This window comes from Passer domesticus, chromosome 1, assembly GCF_036417665.1.
Source record: "Passer domesticus isolate bPasDom1 chromosome 1, bPasDom1.hap1, whole genome shotgun sequence".
Classification (NCBI taxonomy): Eukaryota; Metazoa; Chordata; class Aves; order Passeriformes; family Passeridae; genus Passer; species Passer domesticus.
Window position 1 is genome coordinate 114,494,690 of NC_087474.1, and position 19,367 is coordinate 114,514,056.

Below are 19,367 nucleotides of genomic sequence, written 5' to 3' on the forward strand. Positions count from 1 at the left end.
CAAATACTAAAGGCTCAAGACCAGCAGATGGCTGTTCAAACAAATTCAGGTCTTATCGAGCCTAGAAAGGATTGACACACCCATGTTTTCACTTTGTGGCTCTCCTGTGAGCTGTAAGGGTTGTTTTTTCCAAGGGCAGAGTATGTTTCATGATATAGTATCAAAAACTGCATTTGGTCCATGGAAATGCCGATTAAGTGTCAGGCAGTTTAAAATTCCTGTGAATTCTTAAGAACAAAAATAGGGAGAGCTGACAACATGTCATTATTGTTTAGAGCAGCATGAAATTTAAACCAGGAAATTTCTTGATGTTAGAAAGAGGAATTTCAACACTAATTGAAGTTCTGCCATTTTTAAACATTTCTCTATAGTCTGTTCCTCTTGACTTGCTTTTTTCTCACAAACAGGCTTACACCTCCCAAAATACACAATCACTCAGGTGAAACTGTACAGGCAGGTGGCACCTCAAGGCCTCTTGTGAGCTGCTGAGGTGGTCGAAAACACCAGCACCACATAAATCAGTGAAGAAAACTCCTGAAAGTGTGCTTCAAGTTTCTCAACACCAAGTGTCAATCCTACCACAATATGACCAAAAACCTCCTTGGATGTTTTCACTTGTGCCTTAAACATAAAGGTTTCTTAGGCACCTTTAGGATTTTCTTCTCAGGGCCACCTCACCACACTCTTCCCTAAGGGTGACAGGGGAAATGGCACCCACAAATGGCCCCCACGCCTGTACCACGTTAATGTTTCATCCTGGCCCCCCAGAACCTCAAGCAGGGTGCAAGAGAAGCTGTACTGATTTAAGAGCAGCAGTGAGGTAAACTAGGGCTGTGTCAGCAGAGACAAGATATAGATGAACCAGGACTAAGAACACAGCTGGAGAAAACATTTGAGCAGTGGTTAAGAGGGGTCTTACTTTGGAGTGGTAAGACCCTGACTGGAAGACAGGCTCTGACATTCTTGCTTCATTTCTTTCCATTAGAAAACTGGTATTTCTGCACTCCTAGTACTAAATTGAACATAATGAGACCACACTTGGGGTTTCATTTACAGATCTACTCTTGATGTACAGGACTTCTAACTCCTTTTAACTGTGTAATTCCCCAACTTACAATCTTGCCTTGAAATATGAGTTCTAGTCTCCCTCTAACTTCCAGTCTGTTCATTCATTGCCTGCTGGCAAAGAACTGCAGGCGAAGTTCTGTTTCCCTCGTATCACTTACAGACATAAAAACTACTTTGCTGGCAATTGTAGCAGCTCGGAGTTAAAAGTAAAGCACAGACACCTTTGATCAGCTTCACATCAGGGAATAACACTCAGAATATAGATTCAAATAAGTGTTCAGCTAGCTGCAGCAATTGCTCTGGTCTCTGACCAACTGGTCAGATGAATGTTTTTCTTCCCCAGAATCCCTTCTTTTCGAGGCATATCACAGAACTGCAGAATATCCCAGGTTGGAAGGATCACTCACAAGGATCACTGAAGTACAACTCCTGACCCTGCACAGGACAAACCAAGAATGGAGTGCCATGTGCCTGAGAGCATTGTCCAAATGCTTCCTCAGCTCTGTCAAGTTGGGTGCTGTGACCACTTCCCTGGGGAGCCTGTTCCAACCTCTGGGCAAAGAATTTTTTTCTAATATCTAACCTAAAGCTCCCCTGACACAGCTTCATGCCACTGCCTTGGGTCCTGGTCACCAGAGAGAAGAGATCAGTACCTGCCCCTCCATTTTCCCTTGAGAGGATGCTGTGCACTGCTAGGAGGTCTCCCTTCAGCCTCTTCTATTCCAACCTGAACAAAACAAGTGACCTCAGCCACTCCTTGTACAGCTTCCCCTCTAGGTCCTTCCCCTTGGGGCCTCCTTTGGATGCTCTCTCATAGCTTTGGAACTTCATATGTTGTGTTGCTCACACAGGGCTCAAGGTGAGGCTGTCCAGGGCAGAGCAGAGCAGAGCAGAGCAGGACAATCCCTGCTGGCAATGCTGTGCCTGGTGCACCCCAGGACATGGCTGGCCCTCCCAGCTGCCTCATATCCAGCTTGCCATCAACCAAGGACTTCATGTCCCTTTTCCACAGTGCCACTCTGCAGAGTTTCATTCCTGTCTGTACACAAATCCAGGGTTGCCCTGTTCCAGGTGCAAAATCCATCACTTCTCCTTGTTAAACCCCATACACTTGGGGATTGCCCAGTCTGATGTCACCCCATTCACTGTAACCCTTTGCACAAGAGCTGTGAGCAGTTGCTCACCCATCCCTTGACGCATTTATAATATTCAAGAGAGCTTTGAAGTTCCAGTCTTCTTCTAGAAAACATTATTCCTGCTACAAGTCAACATTAAGACAATACCAACCACTCAAAATATACAACACAAGACCTTGTTTTTCAAAAGAGATCTGTATTTAGGACAAACATTAACCTAAAGCTAGACTCCTATGTGCTCCTCCTACAGAACAGTACTTAAATCAGGCAGTGGTCCCATTAAAGCCTATAGGATTACTCCTGCAGTAAGGTGCTTTTCAAAAGGGAGAGCATCACTAGGCTGCAGCTCTGAGAAGTAACACTGGGGTTGCATGGAGGGTGCAAACAAGCTTTTACCGCCTAGGATGTCCTAATTAGTCCTGATGATGGTTTGAATGTGACTGATTGCATCTTGCCTCGTTGGCAGAGTAGAAAAGAACTATTTCAATTAGTTTTGAAAATGAGTGGATTTAATTAGAATATTGCAGAATGCTTCATATTTACAGAATATTTAATTTTGTGCTAAACACCAAGTTTTTAGCCAGGATTTCTGTACTCTTGCTATAGAACCCTCTTGCTTTGAAGGAGCTTGTTCCCATAGGAACACAGTCACACTGGCCACATGGAGACAGCTCAAACATTTCCAAAATCAGGCAGCAGAATAATTCTGCTATATATTCCTTCTACTGCTCTGGTTTGAGTGTATGTTTTATGTCCTATTATATCTAGTTGGAATTACATGCCCACAGGGCAAAGGGAAATATATAAATATATATATATATATATATATATATATATATATATATATATATATATATATATACACACACACACACACATGCACAAACACACACACACACACTCCGAACCAAAATCTTGTTAATTCTTTTTGCTCTGCATCTGAACTATTTCCTTTTTCTTCTCTTTTTCCTGAGGGACTGGCCCAAAAAACAGCCATCTCCAGAGACATTGCAGTAAATTAGAACTAAATTATTCACTTTTACTTTGGAAGAAGGAATTACCAGTGTGTCAAACATCCCAACAGAGACACCTGCAGATGCACCAAGTATGTACCAAATGCCATGCCAGAAGAGCTGTACCCTCCTGCTACATTGCCATTTCTTTCTGTTTCCTTTCTGGCCCCTAAGTAAGTTTCATTTTGTCATAAGTTTTAGGATGGATCAGACAGATTCTTTCCAGGTCTTACTCTTCCCATGTCTTATTTCTTCACAACTTAATGGATTTATCCTTTCCTTGGGGCTCAAGGAAGGATGAATTTTAGTCTTTCAAGTTGAATGCCATCTCTCTCTTCCCTTACTTTCTTCTACACTTGAATGCTTCAGTTATTTAACAACCTCATTGATCTCAACATGAAAATTATTACACTGAGGTGCTATTCAATTTGAGCAGAGAAAGCAGAAGACTTTGGATCTGTCTTGCTAGGGGACTGCCTTTCCATTTATGTATTTTCCATTTGTTGCTTTCAAAACTTTCCTGGCAAAATATTTGGAGCACAAATGTATCCTGTTTAGACCAATTTTTAGCAGCTTTAATTGCTATCAGACTACAACATGCATGTGGCAAGCTGTGGTTATTGGGGGTAGGATTGAGCTGCTGTTTTCCCCTGCAATGGCAGCAAGACATCCCCACCCCACAGGCAGCCCCCTGCTCCAGGCAGACCCCACTGTGCAGCTGGGGCCATTCCTCTGGAGGTAAATTTGCTGCTCCTCCAGCGGGTGCCTGACTCCCTCCCATGGCACCATGAAGGCAAGAGGGACGATTTGGGAAGTGGAGGCAGCACAGCCTGGCCCAGGGCAGCAGGGAGGAGTGAAAGACTCTGGAAGGCTGTGATGGGAAGCCTGTGACTTGACCTGGCTGTGATGAGAGCTGCAGCCGGGCACACGCCAGATCAAAAGAGCACAGCCTTTGGCAGCTCACAGGTCTGGGGAGAGAGAAGCTGCCCATCATCCTCCTCCCACCCAGCCTGCAGCTGAGGCTGGACTCATATTCGCCTGCCACCAAAGCCACTGCCATTTCACCTTCCTTTTCAGGATTTCAGTCACTTGTGCCAGCTTTTCTGACCACCCTGGAACAGAGGTAGAGCTGACCTGGCTGGGTTTTATCATGTTGGAAATTTGCCAGTGGCAAATATTTAGCTGGGAATATTGCTCAGAGGATCCAGGGAGGACCTGTGCCCTGTCCTGGGGGCAAGGTAAAGTGGCTGCAGACCCTTGGGACTCCCATGCAGGTGGCCCAGGGTGACAGACCACAAAGATGCAGGCGCAGGTTTTATTTCTCCCCTCTGACTGCAAGCTTTCCACACCAGCCTGCAGTGAGCACTACCCACTGAGGATCTTCCAAAGTTAAAATGGCTCGGAAACCTTCCCTGAAATTTTGGAATGAACCAAGTGTGGTGCTCATTGTGTTGCCTGCAGACAGGAAAACGCCACAAAGCTGAAGGCAAAAACCCAGCTCCTGTCACCAGAAGTTTTCCATTTGCTTCCTCCGTTCCCCTTGGAGTCACGCTCCTTGAATACTTTCAAGAGGAGGAAAAAAAAAATCCTTTGAACATTTTTATTTTTATTTTGGATATTAAATATTTCCAGTCAAGCTGAACTTGTAGGAGAGCCTTGGAAACACTCCACCAGCATGTCCCTCTGGGAACTTTACATTCTATTTATTTAGTGTTTTTACGCACTGAAGACTCTGTCTGAGAAGGTGTCAACAGCGTTTTCCTTCTCATCCAGCTCCTTGGTCTGACTGTCCTGTGAACTGGAGGGTTTTCTTAGCCTCAGAAACCAGCAAACTGAAAGTCTTGCCAACATGAATGTTTCAGAAACCTGCAGCCTGTTTTAAAATTATCCTGAGGTGATTAAAAATTAACAGACACTGTGACAAAGATGGATGTTCTTCCAGGCTTCCCTCTGAAATCTTAATGTCCAGTGGTTCTGTACTTGATTCCAAATTGCCTAAGAATGGTAAAGAACAGGATAAATCACTGCTGTCACTTAATGAAAATCTTAAAACAACTCATCTTAGCAACGAGTCATTCTGTTCTACTGCAGTTAGAAGTCGATTTTTATTTACAGCACTGCCTGAGGTGATTTCCAAGCAAACAGGACATTTGCCCCTTCCTTGTTTCAATAAAGATGATTCTGTTTTGAACCTCACACCTATGTTAACTTATGACACTGAAAAAAACCCAAAGCCTAAACTCTGATTTCAAAGAAGAAAACTGCAGGAAGACAAGGACAAACAGAAACAGGGGTTGTTTTCTGTACAAATGCCCACAGTTTTTGTTTTTCAAGGGAGGGAGGAGCTATGTGGCCCTGTTCCCATTTAATCACTCTAGCAGAAGCCAGTAGGAGCCAGCAACAGCCACATTCCAGTTGCAGTTCCTACATGGCCACCTTCCTTGTTTTGTCTAGTTATCCTGCAAGCTCACTGAAACATGGGAGAGTATTTTAGCAGCGCCCAGTAAAATGGAGCTTCAGGTGTAGTGTGGGTCTTTAAGGGATCCAATAGTATATAAAGTGAAAAAACAACAGCAGCAACAACAAAACACCTCAAAGCCAGCTTAAGTTGAATGAGGAGCTTCAAAATGTCAAGGCTGCAAGAAAGAAGTGAGGAGAAATTCATGCTGGATGTGCAAGCCCTTAGCCCCACTGCCGTGTGCATGCATATGTTTTTCATGGTCTTGCCCTTGGAGCTCACACAACCCTTTTGACCAGTTTTCCAAGAAATGCTTGGCCTGAATCGGATCTAGCAATGAAAAATATTAAGTATCCTTAGTGAAGGTGCAGTAAGCTGGAGTAATGATACAGAGGCCAGTTTTGACTTAACTAGAATGCCCTAAATTCTTTAAGAGACAAACAACTGATCAAATTGGTTCTACCACCCGTGTGTGCACTACCAGCTCACTGATGATCTCAGGAACTCTTCAACACAAACACAAACACCATGCATGCCACACCTCTGACAACCAAAATAATTGGCAGGTGGGGTGCCCTGACCATCCACACCTCAGCTGATCTCAGGAGACACTGTTTCATCTTGGCTGCAGGCACCTGCTTCTGTCTGTGGGTCCTGCCCCACAGTCACACACACCACTCCAACCATGATGGTCGGTGCCCACAGTTTTCTGTCACTTTCCCACTACTGTATTTGAATTTGGTTTCATGTCAGCTTGGTGATGTTGGGACCTACCCTGAAATGATGCAGGCAAAATTAAGTTCTGCACAGAAAGGCAAGCGTGGACCAATCCTACCCAAGGAACACTGCTTTTTCAAGAAGGTGACACTCTTCTTAGTGTCAAAATTCTACATTTAAATTAGCAAAGATGACCCTCAACAAGCAAAACACTCGGGCTCCTCAAAAATCACCAGTGAAAAGCACAAGCACTTAGCATTTCTGAGAATCAGGCTAAATTTACAACAGACTGAAGGTTTGGGCCTGGCACTAAAACAGGTCTTGCTATCCAGATGCAGTATTAGTCTTTTGTAAAGAATTTTTACTGTCTTTATCCAATTTCCATTCTTAACTATGGCTCTCAGTGAAATTTGTTCCAACTCCCCCAACTTTTTTTCTGCCAGACACTCCTAAACAGAAGGATTATTAAATTCACATTCCAAATCTTTCTCCAATGTTACAACTGCTTTCCCCTTTTGAAGTGCAATTCTCTTCTGCAAAGTAAAGGAAAAATAAAATGTTTATAAAGATTGGATTTGGATTGTTTCTCCAAAGTCTTTCACAGCAAGATTAGAGTACTCCCAGGCTACAGACACTCTGCCTGGCTATGGGGATCTGATAGTGATATTCAAGACCACTGGTAATAATGATCTCTCTTCTCACCTACAGGAGCACTATCGCCAGACATCTTTGCTGAACTTTGCATAACAGCATTACCTGACTGAGCCTGACAGTCAGAAAACAAGACTGTCAAAATTACAACTAACAATTGCATTTACTCTTCCTTCCCCTAGCTGACTAGGTCCTGCAGCTCTAACAAGTACCAGTGACAATAAGAAACTTGGTTTTGTCCCCAAAGCAGGCAAGCACTATACAGAGGCCACTCAAGAACTGGCCTGGTGACTCACACTGGTGACTCAGGACCAGTTATTCCCACAGAGGTAACTCTCGGTATAACACAAATCTTGCCTCTAACTCAAATTCTGGGTGAAGTGTTCAACTCATCTGCAAAGATATTTTTAAGCTTGGCCTGACAAACTACTCAGGACCCCAACTTCAGCTCAAGGTCTGTGGCCTTTCTGGCTGACTTTTCACATCCTGCTGGCCACACACTCACCTTGCAGCAGGACTGCACCCACACCAGTTAAACTAAAGTCAACATGAGGATTCTCCACATGTGCTAACTTTCCTCTGAGGGCAGGTATGTAGAGGCACTGTTTCTCTAATCCCATTCTTCAGAAAGGTAAACTGCCGAGCTTTTGGTTTTGTCCAAACTCCCTCCACCCTCTTCAATCTCTACAAAGAAAGCCTGTCCATCACCTGTGTTAACAGGATCCCCAAATTCCATGCTGCCTCTGAACACCCACAATGATGATTCTCTCTTGCAGGTCTTGGTGCACTGGGTGAAAAAGCCATCATGCTCCATCACCCCCATTACCATTTGTCATCTAACCGCTTACATAAGCCTGTGACCTCTGAAGTAAAAACATTTACTTGCACTTGGGTAGAGCTGGTTGGTTGGAAGAGAACTTGGAGAAAGAAATGATTGAAAAAACAGTCACAGAAGCAAGCTTCCAGAATGTGCTTTTTTGGTTTTCCTTTCAACTTTGCTATTTCCTCCAGTCAACCACTGCTTCTCCATCAAACAGAAAAGTTTCAACCAGCAAAATCAATTTGTTTAACATTTTCACATATCCTCCAGCACACAGGACTTCTATAGCTCATGAGATCACCTAAAGTTTTGCTAAGCACAGATCAAGAGGACATAAGGAACTGGAAAAAAATAATATTATGTTGTGCACATTAATTTAAATGTGCTACTAAATGTATAAATAGGTCTAGAGAACTGGGTATTTCTAACGTGCCAATTATCTTTGTACTGTGGTACCCCACTCGTTATCAAAAATAGCTTCACTTCAGACTGGAAAAGATTTTCTTCTTGTATGTAGCTTTCTCAAATGGGTTTATTTTCACTTGCAATTGAAGAGATGCTTTAACCAACCTTCAGTGTGATTTTTGGAAAAGACAGTATCCTCCAGAGGCAGTTTGTGCATATTAGACCAGAGCATCTGTTTGGGTCCATGGGAGTCTTTAGGCTGGTGGGCACAGACAAGCACTTTGCAAAGTGACAAAGTGAGCTCAGCTGGATGAGCCAGGCCTGGAAAGACCTACAATCTATCCTGACCACTCTAATTTTGATGCAAGGAGGTTGATAGGCTCAATCATTCACATAAGTGTTCCTGATGGCAGAGACTGTAAAAAATTATTTTGCAGAATTCAGGTGCCAAAATAATTCAGATGCACACATGGACAAGGGAAGGGCTAACATTTCCCTCTGGGTCAGCTGTGGAGGAGCTCTAAAACAGAGGTTGTGGCTTCATTTAAAATAATGCTTCCAACAGATAGGAATTTATCTCATCACAAGAGTAATCCTGTGAAAGGAGTGCACACTTCTGCACTCATAAAAAATGTCCTAAGTTAAACCAACCTCTGGAACCTCATCTGGCATTTTGGTGGTGGCTCTCTTTCCCAGACCTGTGTACTGTGAGAAGCTGAATTTGGGAAATATACAACAGCACTCAGTTGCCACACAGAGTTTTTGAGCTCCAGAGGAAAATACACACTCTGTTGCTGCTGCCCCTCAGAAATGCAAGAGGAAAAAAAATATCCCAGTGTCTGTCTTACTCAGTTCTAAGGTGAGAGGCCTGAATTCCATGACTATTTACCATTTGGTAGTAGTCCCTGGACCAGGGGTCAGCATTCAGTAACATAGGAACTGCCAGGCTACAGAATCTGTGGCTCAGGAGTCCTCCTCCAAAAAGTCCTGAACACTTTTGGAAGTAGTAAAAGAAGCCTGGAACTCCCACACAGGAGCCAAGTGTAACAGTGCTCTGACATCTCACTGGTTGCCACTGCAGGGACAATGCCTTTGGTGAGAAAAAAGCATTGCCATCAAATGAAGGTGACAGGCCTGAAATTCCTCAGCCTTCCTCTCCAAAACAGAAGTTTGAAGGAACCACTTTGCAACCACAGAGGTACAGAGCATCCTTCCAATAGATGGAACATGTCAGTTAGGCTTTTCTCTGGGGAGCATAGTTTAGCACTCTGCCCTACTCACTTTCCATCCAAATGATCCATCCTTGACATGCCACAGGGACAGGCACAGAAGTACCCTCTGATAAGAAATACAAAATCAGTATAAACCTCAAGAGAGCAGACTGAAATGAGAATGTCCATCTCAAAACAGCACTCACCTACCTCTCTAAGATGGTGTGATCTGGAAAACATCTCTTTCCTCCATCATTTCCCCTTCCCTTCCTCACTGCTCCTGCTCAGGATGCTGCCCATGTAGTGTCCCTTACAAAAAAAGTAGCACACCCCAGAGACTTGGTGCCTAAATTTGGGGGTTGTTGTACTCAGTAGAGGCCAAAGGTTCAGAAGTAAATCCAAGTCACAGAGCACAATTCTAAGATCTTTGAATAATCAAAATATCACTTTTGAGAGGAGCACATACCTGGGTCCATAGCGTCCTCTAACAATGGGATCAGCTTCTCCTTTTTGATCAGTTTTTTTTTAAATCATCAAATTAGCAAGGTTTTGATAAAATTGTAGGAGACATCACAATATTTTGTGACAGTTTGGGATGGCTTGTGAGTCATCCACCAGCTATAACCGGAATGCAATACAAGCCATTGTAATGCTTTATGAAGAAAGCGTGTGTTGCTATCTTGCGACAACCATATGTTCCTCTGTTTGTATATATCTATTATCCAACCCTTACATAAGCCGTTGATGAAATTATCATCACAGGACAAGCACGCTTGTAGCACGGTTGAGTTGATCACAATAAAGTAACGAAGGAATGAAGGAGCTCCATGCTGAGGTGGAGCGGCCACCCGCCTTCGCAAGCCACAGCTGCAGACCTGCAGTCAGCTGCTCAACAGCCCTCACTTTGGGGATGACATGAAGACAGACATTTGGGGCTTGGGCCATATGCCTTTTTGGGAAAGAGCAAAGCAAATGTGCTTTCTCTGATGCGGGGAAAGGGAAGGGTTGGGGACGGAGTTGAAGAAAAGGCTGGGGAGGAGGTTGCTTCAGTGTTTCAGGGAACCCGTGAGATGTTACTTGCACACATAGAGGCACTCGCACGCCTCAGACTGCAGCAGGGACCGGGACAGCGCAGGTTTGCCGCATCGCAGGAGGCACCGTCGGCATTCAGGTGCATCCCCGGGGCCGCTCCCGTCCCCGACTGTCCTCCGTGCCCATCGGGCACTGCCAGCGCCTGCTCCGGGCGCCAGCCCCCACCCGGGAAAACCAGCGGGCAGCGCCAGGGCCGCTTGGCACGGCACAGCTGCATCCCGGTGCCGCTCCCAGCGCTGCTCCCGGTGCCGCAGACGGGCCGAGGCCAGCCGCAGCCCCGGGTCCGGAGCGGTCTGTGCCGGGCTCCGAGGGCCATGTGCCGAGTACTACGGGCACAGACTCCACCTTCCCCGGCTCCCGCCCGCCCCCACGCATCCAGGAAGGGAAAAAGAGGAGGAGGAGGAGGAGGAGGGAAGGGGGTGAAAGGGAAGAAAAAAAAAAAAAAAAAAAAAGAGAGGTTGAAAGGAGGGAGCTCGCCGAGACCCACCCTTCTCCCTCCTCCTCCTCCGGGCTGCTGGCCGGGCTTTTGTTTTCCTCCAGCGCCCCGTTTCCCACACGTGATTGCCGTGTTATTGCACAGGGCGCTCGGCGGCGCGGCTGCTGCACCTATAAATACGGAGCGGGCGGGCGGCGGGGCCCCGGGGCAGCGCGGCGCGGCCGGGCGGAGCGCAGCCCTCGGCACCCCCATGCACCCCGCGGGGAGCGCGGCGCCCGTGCCCCGCCGCCCGCCCGCCTGACGGGCCGGCAGCGACAGGCAGCGCCCGGCCGCCGGCGAGGGGAGGGGGAGCCGGCCGACAATGGCGGCGGCCGCCACCGCCGCCAGCCCTGGCAGTCCCGCCGCCGGGCCCCTGCCGCCGCCGGCGGAGCCCTGCCCCAGGAAAGCGCCGCAGCCGCCGCCGGGGCCGCCGCAGCCGCCGGCGCGCAGCGACCCCCGCCGCAGGCAGGCCGCGCTCTCCTTCCTCACCAGCATCTCCCTCGACGGGCGGCCCCCGCCGCCGGGCAGCGACGGCCCCGCCGCCCGGCCCCGCCAGGCGCAGCCGCCGCCGCGGCTGGGCAGCCCCCCGGCGGCGCCCGCCGAGCCCCCGGAGGAGGAGGAAGACGAGGAGGAGGAGGAGGACGCCTTCACCGCGGTGCAGGTGCCGCCCGCCGTCTTCCTGGGCGCCGCGGCGGCGGGCAGCCGCGGCCGCCTCAACTCCTTCACGGCGGGGGTGCTGCCGGCGCCCTTCGGCCGCACCAGCCCCCAGGGCAGCATCGGCGGCAGCGGAGAGCTGGGGCAGCCCGGCCCCGCCGCCGCCTTCGAGCTGCAGCGGTCCCGGTAAGCAGCGCCGCGGGATGAGGGATGCTCGGCATGCGGGGATAAGGGATGCGCAGGATGGCGATGGGCTCGGTTCGGGCGGGCACGGCCGCCGGGCGGCCGGGGGAAGCCGTGGGGAGAGGGAGGCCCGATAGCCGCGGGGCGGGAGCCTCCCTCCGCGGGGCCGGCTCCGCTGCCGTCCGGCCGGGCAGCAGCGGCAGCTGCGGGGATGTGCGAGCGTGCAGGGGCAGGTCCGCGGAGGTGCCCGAGCCTCCCGGGCCGCAGCAGCCCGTCGGTCGGTCTGTCCCGCCCGGCGCGAGTGGCTGAAAGTTTCCGTGCCGCTCAGCAGCCGTGCCCGCAGCAGCCCAGCCCAGCGTCACCCCGCGCTCCCGACCCGTGGGGGATTCAGCCCCCCTTGCTGCCGGTCCTATAGGACAGCAGGCTGGGAAGCGGCTCTGAGTCAAGTGAGCTGTAGCCAGGTCTGGTAGCCCGCAAGGGGGAAGGAAATCTTTGCATCGAAATCCACGGATTAGGGTGCGAGCGCATGGTTTATGCCGCGTCTCGCTAGCACCCTAAATAAGCTCTTTATCTCCAAGCACTTTGTTCCTCTGGGTCGTTTCTTGCCACCGGGTACTCTTTTGCCTTTTAATTCCCGAAGGAACAACCTCACCTGCTTCAGCTCTCAAGCTGAGACGTCTGGCTAAGAAGGTGCAATCATGTAAAAATGTGTGAATGCCTGTGGATACAAAATCACCTTCCTTTACTTCCTCAACAACATACTCAGATATCAAAGACGGAGGGGGGGAAGAAGCTGGAGGAAATGACTGTGCTCCCCAAGCCCACATCGGCAGCCACTCCCACATTCCCCATTTGCCACACTCCCTCCTTGTTTCTCCCTTGGACAAATAGGTAGACTTTGAGTCACATGTTATTGCAAGGGTTTATAAGGGTAATTGAGCATAGATCGCTGCAGAAAAGTCCCTTTCAAAACCAACCAGCTTGGAGAAATTGGAAGTATTCCAGGGGAAAGTTATCTTAGCTGCATGCCCCACTCTTGGTTGTTTTTTTTTCCTCCCCCTTCCATCTGGGTCGTTCTGGTGGCTTTTTTGAGCCCCTTTCAGGTGCTGTGCTAGAGGGAGCCGCACCTTCCCAAGCAGAATGCCTGCTGGTGAGTTACCACCCTTCTGCTCCCAGTCATGTGTCTCTCAAAACATTTTCTGCAGTGACAACCCTCTAATTGCTCTGTGGATCAGCTGCACAGCTGTGTCACACACACACTCACACTCATGCATTTCATTCTGTGATGTGATTCTGCCCACAGCCTTGTGGGGGAGAAGTGACCCACAGACCATGATTTGGGAATTGCTTTTCTACTCTTGAACTTAGCATTCAGGAGATTGGGTTCTTCTCGACCTTCTACTTAGTGAGTTTATTGTTGTTGCACGATTCCAGTATTACTGTTCTTGATTCCCAGGGATCATCCTTGGTTTTTGTTTCTTGCATGCTTTTATCCTGTGCTTGGTTCTGGGAAAGATACTTAGATCTCACTGATATCAGTCTACTTAGCCCTTCCTCTTCCAGTCATTTTTTCTCTTTGCTCCTTTTTCCCCACTTTCTGAAAGCTTCCTTCCACAAACTATTGGTTTTTTTTTTGTTGTTTTTTTTTTTTTAATTGCTTGAGAACAGAGTGGAGTTGAAGAGGGAAAGGTAATTACTGTTCTTGTTTACAACCTAGAAATCCAGAGTCTGGCAAGTTCAGCTGTGCTGCTAGCATGCAAACAAACTGAATGGATAACCCAAGTCCATGGCAAGAGAAGTCACCTAAGGAAACCTTTCCAGGATGCTCTTCTAGTCCTGTAGCAGCTGTCATTTGTGCTGTATATTTGCTTGTGATGCAGGCTGCAAGGAAAATTCTGGTTTTCTCATGCTGTTTTGTTTTCTTGAGAGCTAGATTTGGTTGTGGTGGAGACTTTGCATTACTCCACTGACAAGTATGAGTCTTTCCATTGTAGCACTTGCTAAAGGCTGACCCTGGTTTTGGGAGAGCTCTGGGTAATGTTCCCCACCTTTGCTGGCTGTCGTGGTGCTGCTCATGTGCAGTCCAGGGCAGACTTTGCCTTCAATAGATCTGTTTCTGTTCTGGAAAAAGTATATATTTTTAAACATCAGGAACGGGCAGCTGCAGACCACAGAGCTTGCACAGAATGTTAGTGGCTCATCTTCTTAATGAAAAGGTGTGGTAGGAGCTCTGGCTGCTGGGTTCACCCATGGCTGCACTGAAGTTAAATCACAGGCATGCACCGGGCTGGCACAGGCCCAAGAACAGAGGGTTTGAGCAGCCCTTCTGCTGCTCTCTTAATGGACAGGAAGGAGCCAAATCCCCAGCACACAGCCAGCCCTTCCCAGGGTGACAGGGTGAAAGTCACAGCACCTGCCTAGGGACAGGCATTAGCTCATCTGAAGGATGATGCAGAGAGGAAAATCACATTTTTTTGGTAGTTCACGTGTGCACTGGCTGCCTTTCCTCCCACACTGCTGCTCTCCTTGCAGTGAGTGAGCTTGAAATTGAGTTTGAGGAGTTGTTTGACAGACTAGTCCTGTGTGCTGAGAAATGTAAATTATAATATGAAACCTTTTCCTGTTACAGTATCAGGCAAGACAGGTTGCTGTATGTTGTTATTTTTATTTGGTTTTCAGAAACCATTGTGAACATATAATCAGAGTTCCCTGGCTTTTTTGTTTGTGTTAGCAGTTTGTATAATTGCACACTAGTTTATATTTAACAAGGTTATCATTAATGTGGTTTGGGTTTGTGCTCTATGTGTATTCACAAGAAACAAACGATACAAAAAAGGAACATGGGGCTTCTAGCTGCTTGGAGGCTAGTATGTAATTATATATGTAAATGGCAAAAAATAGGCTTGTTCAGAAGTTGGCTGGTTGGTGCTAAAGGCTCCCGTCTTCCTGCAGGAGTTTGTTTCAATTTGTAGTGAATACGTGGACAAGGACATGAGTTTATTAGAAACTAGAGCCAGGGTTTCTTTCTTGTGAAATTATAATTCATTTTAATGGAATAATCTGAAATTAGTGAGGAGTTCTGTGAAACCAGGTTTCAGCAACACTAGTTTAAAATAATTGCACGTCCTGTGGATTAGGTGATGGTCCCTATTTTTGTGTATGCCTAGAATTCTTGTTGCCATAGTTTTCTTTGGGAAAAGTATTGCTGTTTCCATATGTGATGTTTCCTTTTCCAGTGGGTCAGGTGGTTAGAAACAAGCACATGCTCTTTTTTTGTGTTGTTTGATTTTGGATTTTTTTTTCTGTTTTGCAAAGGAAGCAAATTGATGATTGGATTTAGAGTTCAAACGTTGCTTACAGTTGCATTTGTCTGTGTCACCACGTCAGCTTTGAAGGCAGATGGGCAGGAGAACTCCTTCTGAGAGGAGCAGGTGCTGGGGAGCAAGGAGAGAGTATCTGCTGAGTAATCACTGAGGAGAGGTCCACTCAGAAGGACACTGAGGTTATCATGGTCCAGATAGATTTTTCTTCAGAATTTACTGACCTACAATATATCTAGTTTGCTGATTAATTCTAAAATTAATTTACAGTTAGTAAAGCTTGTGAAAATTCAATTTATTTCTACCTATTAGGAAGGACAGAGATGCATTTGGCCTTGGTATTTATCTTCTGAAGAGATGCAATGAAGGGAGATGCTGGAATAGTTGACTTGCTTGACTTCTTTAGGGTTTGCAAAGTTCACTGGGTTGTTAGTGCTGGAGGAAGCCTCCGGGATGCTGAATCCTGCCATTAAGTATTTGTGATGAAGGGCTGAGAGGTCACAATCCAGTTCCCCATGGCCTTGGGCAGGCAGGCAGTGCAGTTTCAGCCCACAGCAGAAGATGCCTCCAAACTGAACACTCAAGAGACAAAAGAAGAGTCTCTCAGAAACAAGTGTCTTACAGGCAGAGTTCTGAAAGGGGGGGCAGAACAAAGAGCTGGGGGCACCCTCTACCCCGTGGGGTCATCCCAGCATCAGGAGGTGGCTTGTGAGCTGCTGGAAACACATCAGCCCTTTAGTGTGTGATGGACACTGCTATTCACTGAACCTAAAGCCCTTTGGGCAGCCTGAATTTCGGAATGATGTGTACAAGCATAGCATGAAAACAGTGATTTAATGGTCTGAGAAGTCAGTGGGAGGTGCACATGCTAAACAAAGTCTTTTCTTAAGTGTGTGACCTTGTATACCACTGATAGCTGCTAGCTCTGAAGAAGGGGATGCTTGCTGACCTCAGCTTCAGGAGGCTAAATTCCTGTGCCTCCCTGAAGGGGGAATGTTCAACAGCAGGGCTTAGACTCAGGTAATAGGGGCTGATTCTGTAGTAGCACACAGTGTACAAGCTCCATGAGTCCTGTAAGGAGCACATCCTTCACCCCAACCATGCTGAGAGGCTGGTCCTCACGCTCACCACAAGCTGTGCAGGGACACTCACATGTGCTGCTGGTTCTCTGAGCTGGGCACGTGCTGGGCTTGGCCAGCCCTATGTCACACAGACCAGCTTTCACCACCACAGGTCTCTGCCAGCCATTTCCCTAGCTCAGGGCACAGATGTTTGTGCCTCCCTCCGTTACTTCCTTTGAAAGTGGTGGAAATGGGGTCAGCTTCCAGGTGTTAGTCGAAGCTGACCAGTGGTTGAGACATCGTTGGAGTAGGATGACACACACATGGATGGACACCATAGGTGCAGCACCCTTGTTGCCTTAGTACACAAGCTTTTGAAAACAAATCCCACAGGAATTTGCTCTGGCATATTTTAGGTTCCTATTATACTATTTAGTGAGCATCTCTGTCAGATAAAAAAGGTTATTATTCATCAGACAAGGAGCAAACCCCTTTGCTGTCAGTTCTGAAGAGTAGAACAGTGGGACAGAACATGGTATTCATCGGTACTGGGGAATTAATTAGAGAGCTTCACAGAGAGACAGATGCTGAGAGGCAGCTGTGTCTGCCAGAGCCTCAGGACTCTGCAGGTTTCAGAGTGAGGCAGCCTTGGAGCTGGCCAGGTGAGAGGGATACGCCTGGGTGGGTGCACATTAACCCCTGTGAGGAGACCTGAGCTGGTAACACATGGAAAGTCCTGTTTGCCCTCCCTGGCTGCCAATTCAAAGCTTTCTAGGTCTAGGCCTGCCATGGGAGGTGCTGTGGTTGTACCACACAGGTGCTTGGCTGGTGTGCAGTGACCCCTCATTAGCTGTCAGGAGAGCAGAAGGAGCAAATTTCAGGAGGTTTGCTTATGTGATGGGTGCATTTCCACTACTTGATCATTCTTTTCACCCTTTTCTTTACCAGCAAAGCTCCTGTGCAGGCAGCCAAACTGGATCTTTTCCTTAGAAGCCTGCTACACAGCTTTCATCTGCACCATAGTAGTGTTGAAAGCACCTTGAAATGGTGAAGATTGGTAGCAGCTGTGTGAGTCACTAGCCCTCCAGACCATGACAAAAACACAGTTCCATGGTAGATAAATAGGATAATGACAGATCATAGTTTGATGATAGCTTTTGAATATGAAGTGTGCTTTAGTCTGCAATTATTATGACTTTGAGAATTCTTCTGGCGGAAGATACGACTTAGCTTGGAACAGTTCAAAACACCTAAAAGACAAATATGAGATTGCCAAATGTGCTCTCTGGAAAGAAAAAAAAAACCCCAACCCAATCCTGTAGTAATTCTGTGATTTCCTTGTTTCCAAAAAGTAGATGTCAGGTGGGCTGTCTGGAGACTCAGTAGTGCAGCGAGTATGATGGAAGGTAAAAATGAGAAGAACCAAATCTTGATTTCTTTATTTTTTTCTAATTTTTTACCCTCTGATTTCAGCTGTACTACTCTTGTAGTGTAAGTTCTCTGCTACACAAATGAAAAAGGCTACTCTTTATAATTTAACCTAAAAATGCAGAAGTTTGGTTTATATGTTGGGACTTTGATACACTGAAACTTCTGTAGGCACCAGCTTGTCCCTTGCGAAGCATGGGAAAACAGATTCTATTTGCAAATGGAACAAGCTGGTGTCTACAGAAATCTATATGCAAATATCCACAGAATTCACCCCTGAACATTTGCCAGTACCTCTGAGGGTGTGCTCAGCCTTTATGACAAGCTCTTTTCTGGACCTAGAATTGCTGTGGATGGCTGTGGGGCTGCCACCAGATACCAGACTTAGCAACGCAGCAGGTGCAGCAAGACACAGAGCTGGCTCTTTTCACAACCCAACTGAAAAATCCCTTGCCAGTTTGCTGTGAGAAGTATTCTTTCTAGAAAATGGAAATGACATAATTTGGCATATGGAGCGTATCTGCTTGCTGGCCTGTCGTTTGCAAATAACATGCCAAGAAATTTAAGGAATGGTATTTATTTTCATAGGAAGGGCTTTCCGAAGTTTTGGGGGTTTTGTGGGGTTTTCTTTTGTGTTTTTTTTTTTCTTCTTTTTTTGGTGTTTTTTTTGTTTGTTTTGGTTTTTGGGTTTTTTTTTTTGTTTGTTTGTTTGTGTTGTTGCAAGGATAGGATAGAGAGCCTGGTAAAGCATTTCACAGAAGAAAATTTAACGGTAGTTGGTGAAAACGTGATGTGCCAGTGGGAGGCTTCTGGGATTCTTGGGGCTTGCTTTTCAGTGTGCAATATGCAGATTTAGGGGGATACATATTTAAGGAGCTGTGAGGTTCCCTTACAAGGGCTACTGTGTTATGTTCATAGCAACTGCTTTCCTGTCAATGCTAAATGTATTTTCTGTTCTCATGATGTATTTCAAAGCCAGCACTGCTTTTAGAAGCAGTGTTTCAGGGTGTTTGCCTAAGGAAGGTTTTCTGTTGTGGAAAACTGGGAAGTGAATGAGAAGTGAAGCAAAGGCTATCTTCTTTTCTAGAAGTATTTTAAAAAGTTAAAATAACCTTTCACCTTATCTATGACTATAAAGCACAATTGCATGTTCTTAGCAAACAGTGGTGTTTTCCCCTGTGTCGTTATAGATGAGGCTAGCAATTTTGTGAAATTGAGGTTTGGGGAAAGATTCACTCACCACAACTGAAATATGTTTTCCACTCATTGTCTCAGATGACAGAGGAAAGTATGTCCTCTGTGACAAGAGATCCTGAAAAGCCTGGGCTGTATGTTTACTTTTATATAAAACTGCTCAGTTAAATCAAGCACCAGTGTATGATATTTTGCTAGCAAGTAAATCTCTGCAATATCAGGGATTTGACTCTATAGTATTGGTGGGATTAAAAAATGGAAAGCTGGAGAAGTTTATCATAATTTTTCAGTCAACAATGGATTGCATTTTGGTTCTCCTAGAGATAATCATATTACCAAGGTAAATATGATTAAGTTTTCAAATCTACATGCTGTCAAGGCAAATCAGACATAGGAACATGAGTTTATAGGTAAAGGCATTCAAAAGAAGCATAAATTTTCCTGCAATGAAAAAAAAATGCCCTTATTGTGTAATGGGAAA

General features: G+C 46.6%; 1 protein-coding gene across 2 annotated transcripts in view; it reads left to right on the forward strand.

The window, feature by feature from the left end:
* The first annotated feature begins 11,242 nt into the window (after window positions 1–11,242).
* CABLES1 (Cdk5 and Abl enzyme substrate 1) overlaps window positions 11,243–19,367 on the forward strand; it is a 70,653-nt gene continuing 62,528 nt past the window's right edge. Inside the window, exon 1 of one of the 2 annotated variants that reach the window (XM_064435178.1) lies at window positions 11,243–11,886. In XM_064435178.1, coding sequence (XP_064291248.1) covers window positions 11,369–11,886 — 518 coding nt within the window. In that variant the 5' untranslated portion in view covers window positions 11,243–11,368. The remainder of the gene's footprint in view (window positions 11,887–19,367) is intronic. The other variant, XM_064435167.1, reaches the window with a different exon arrangement.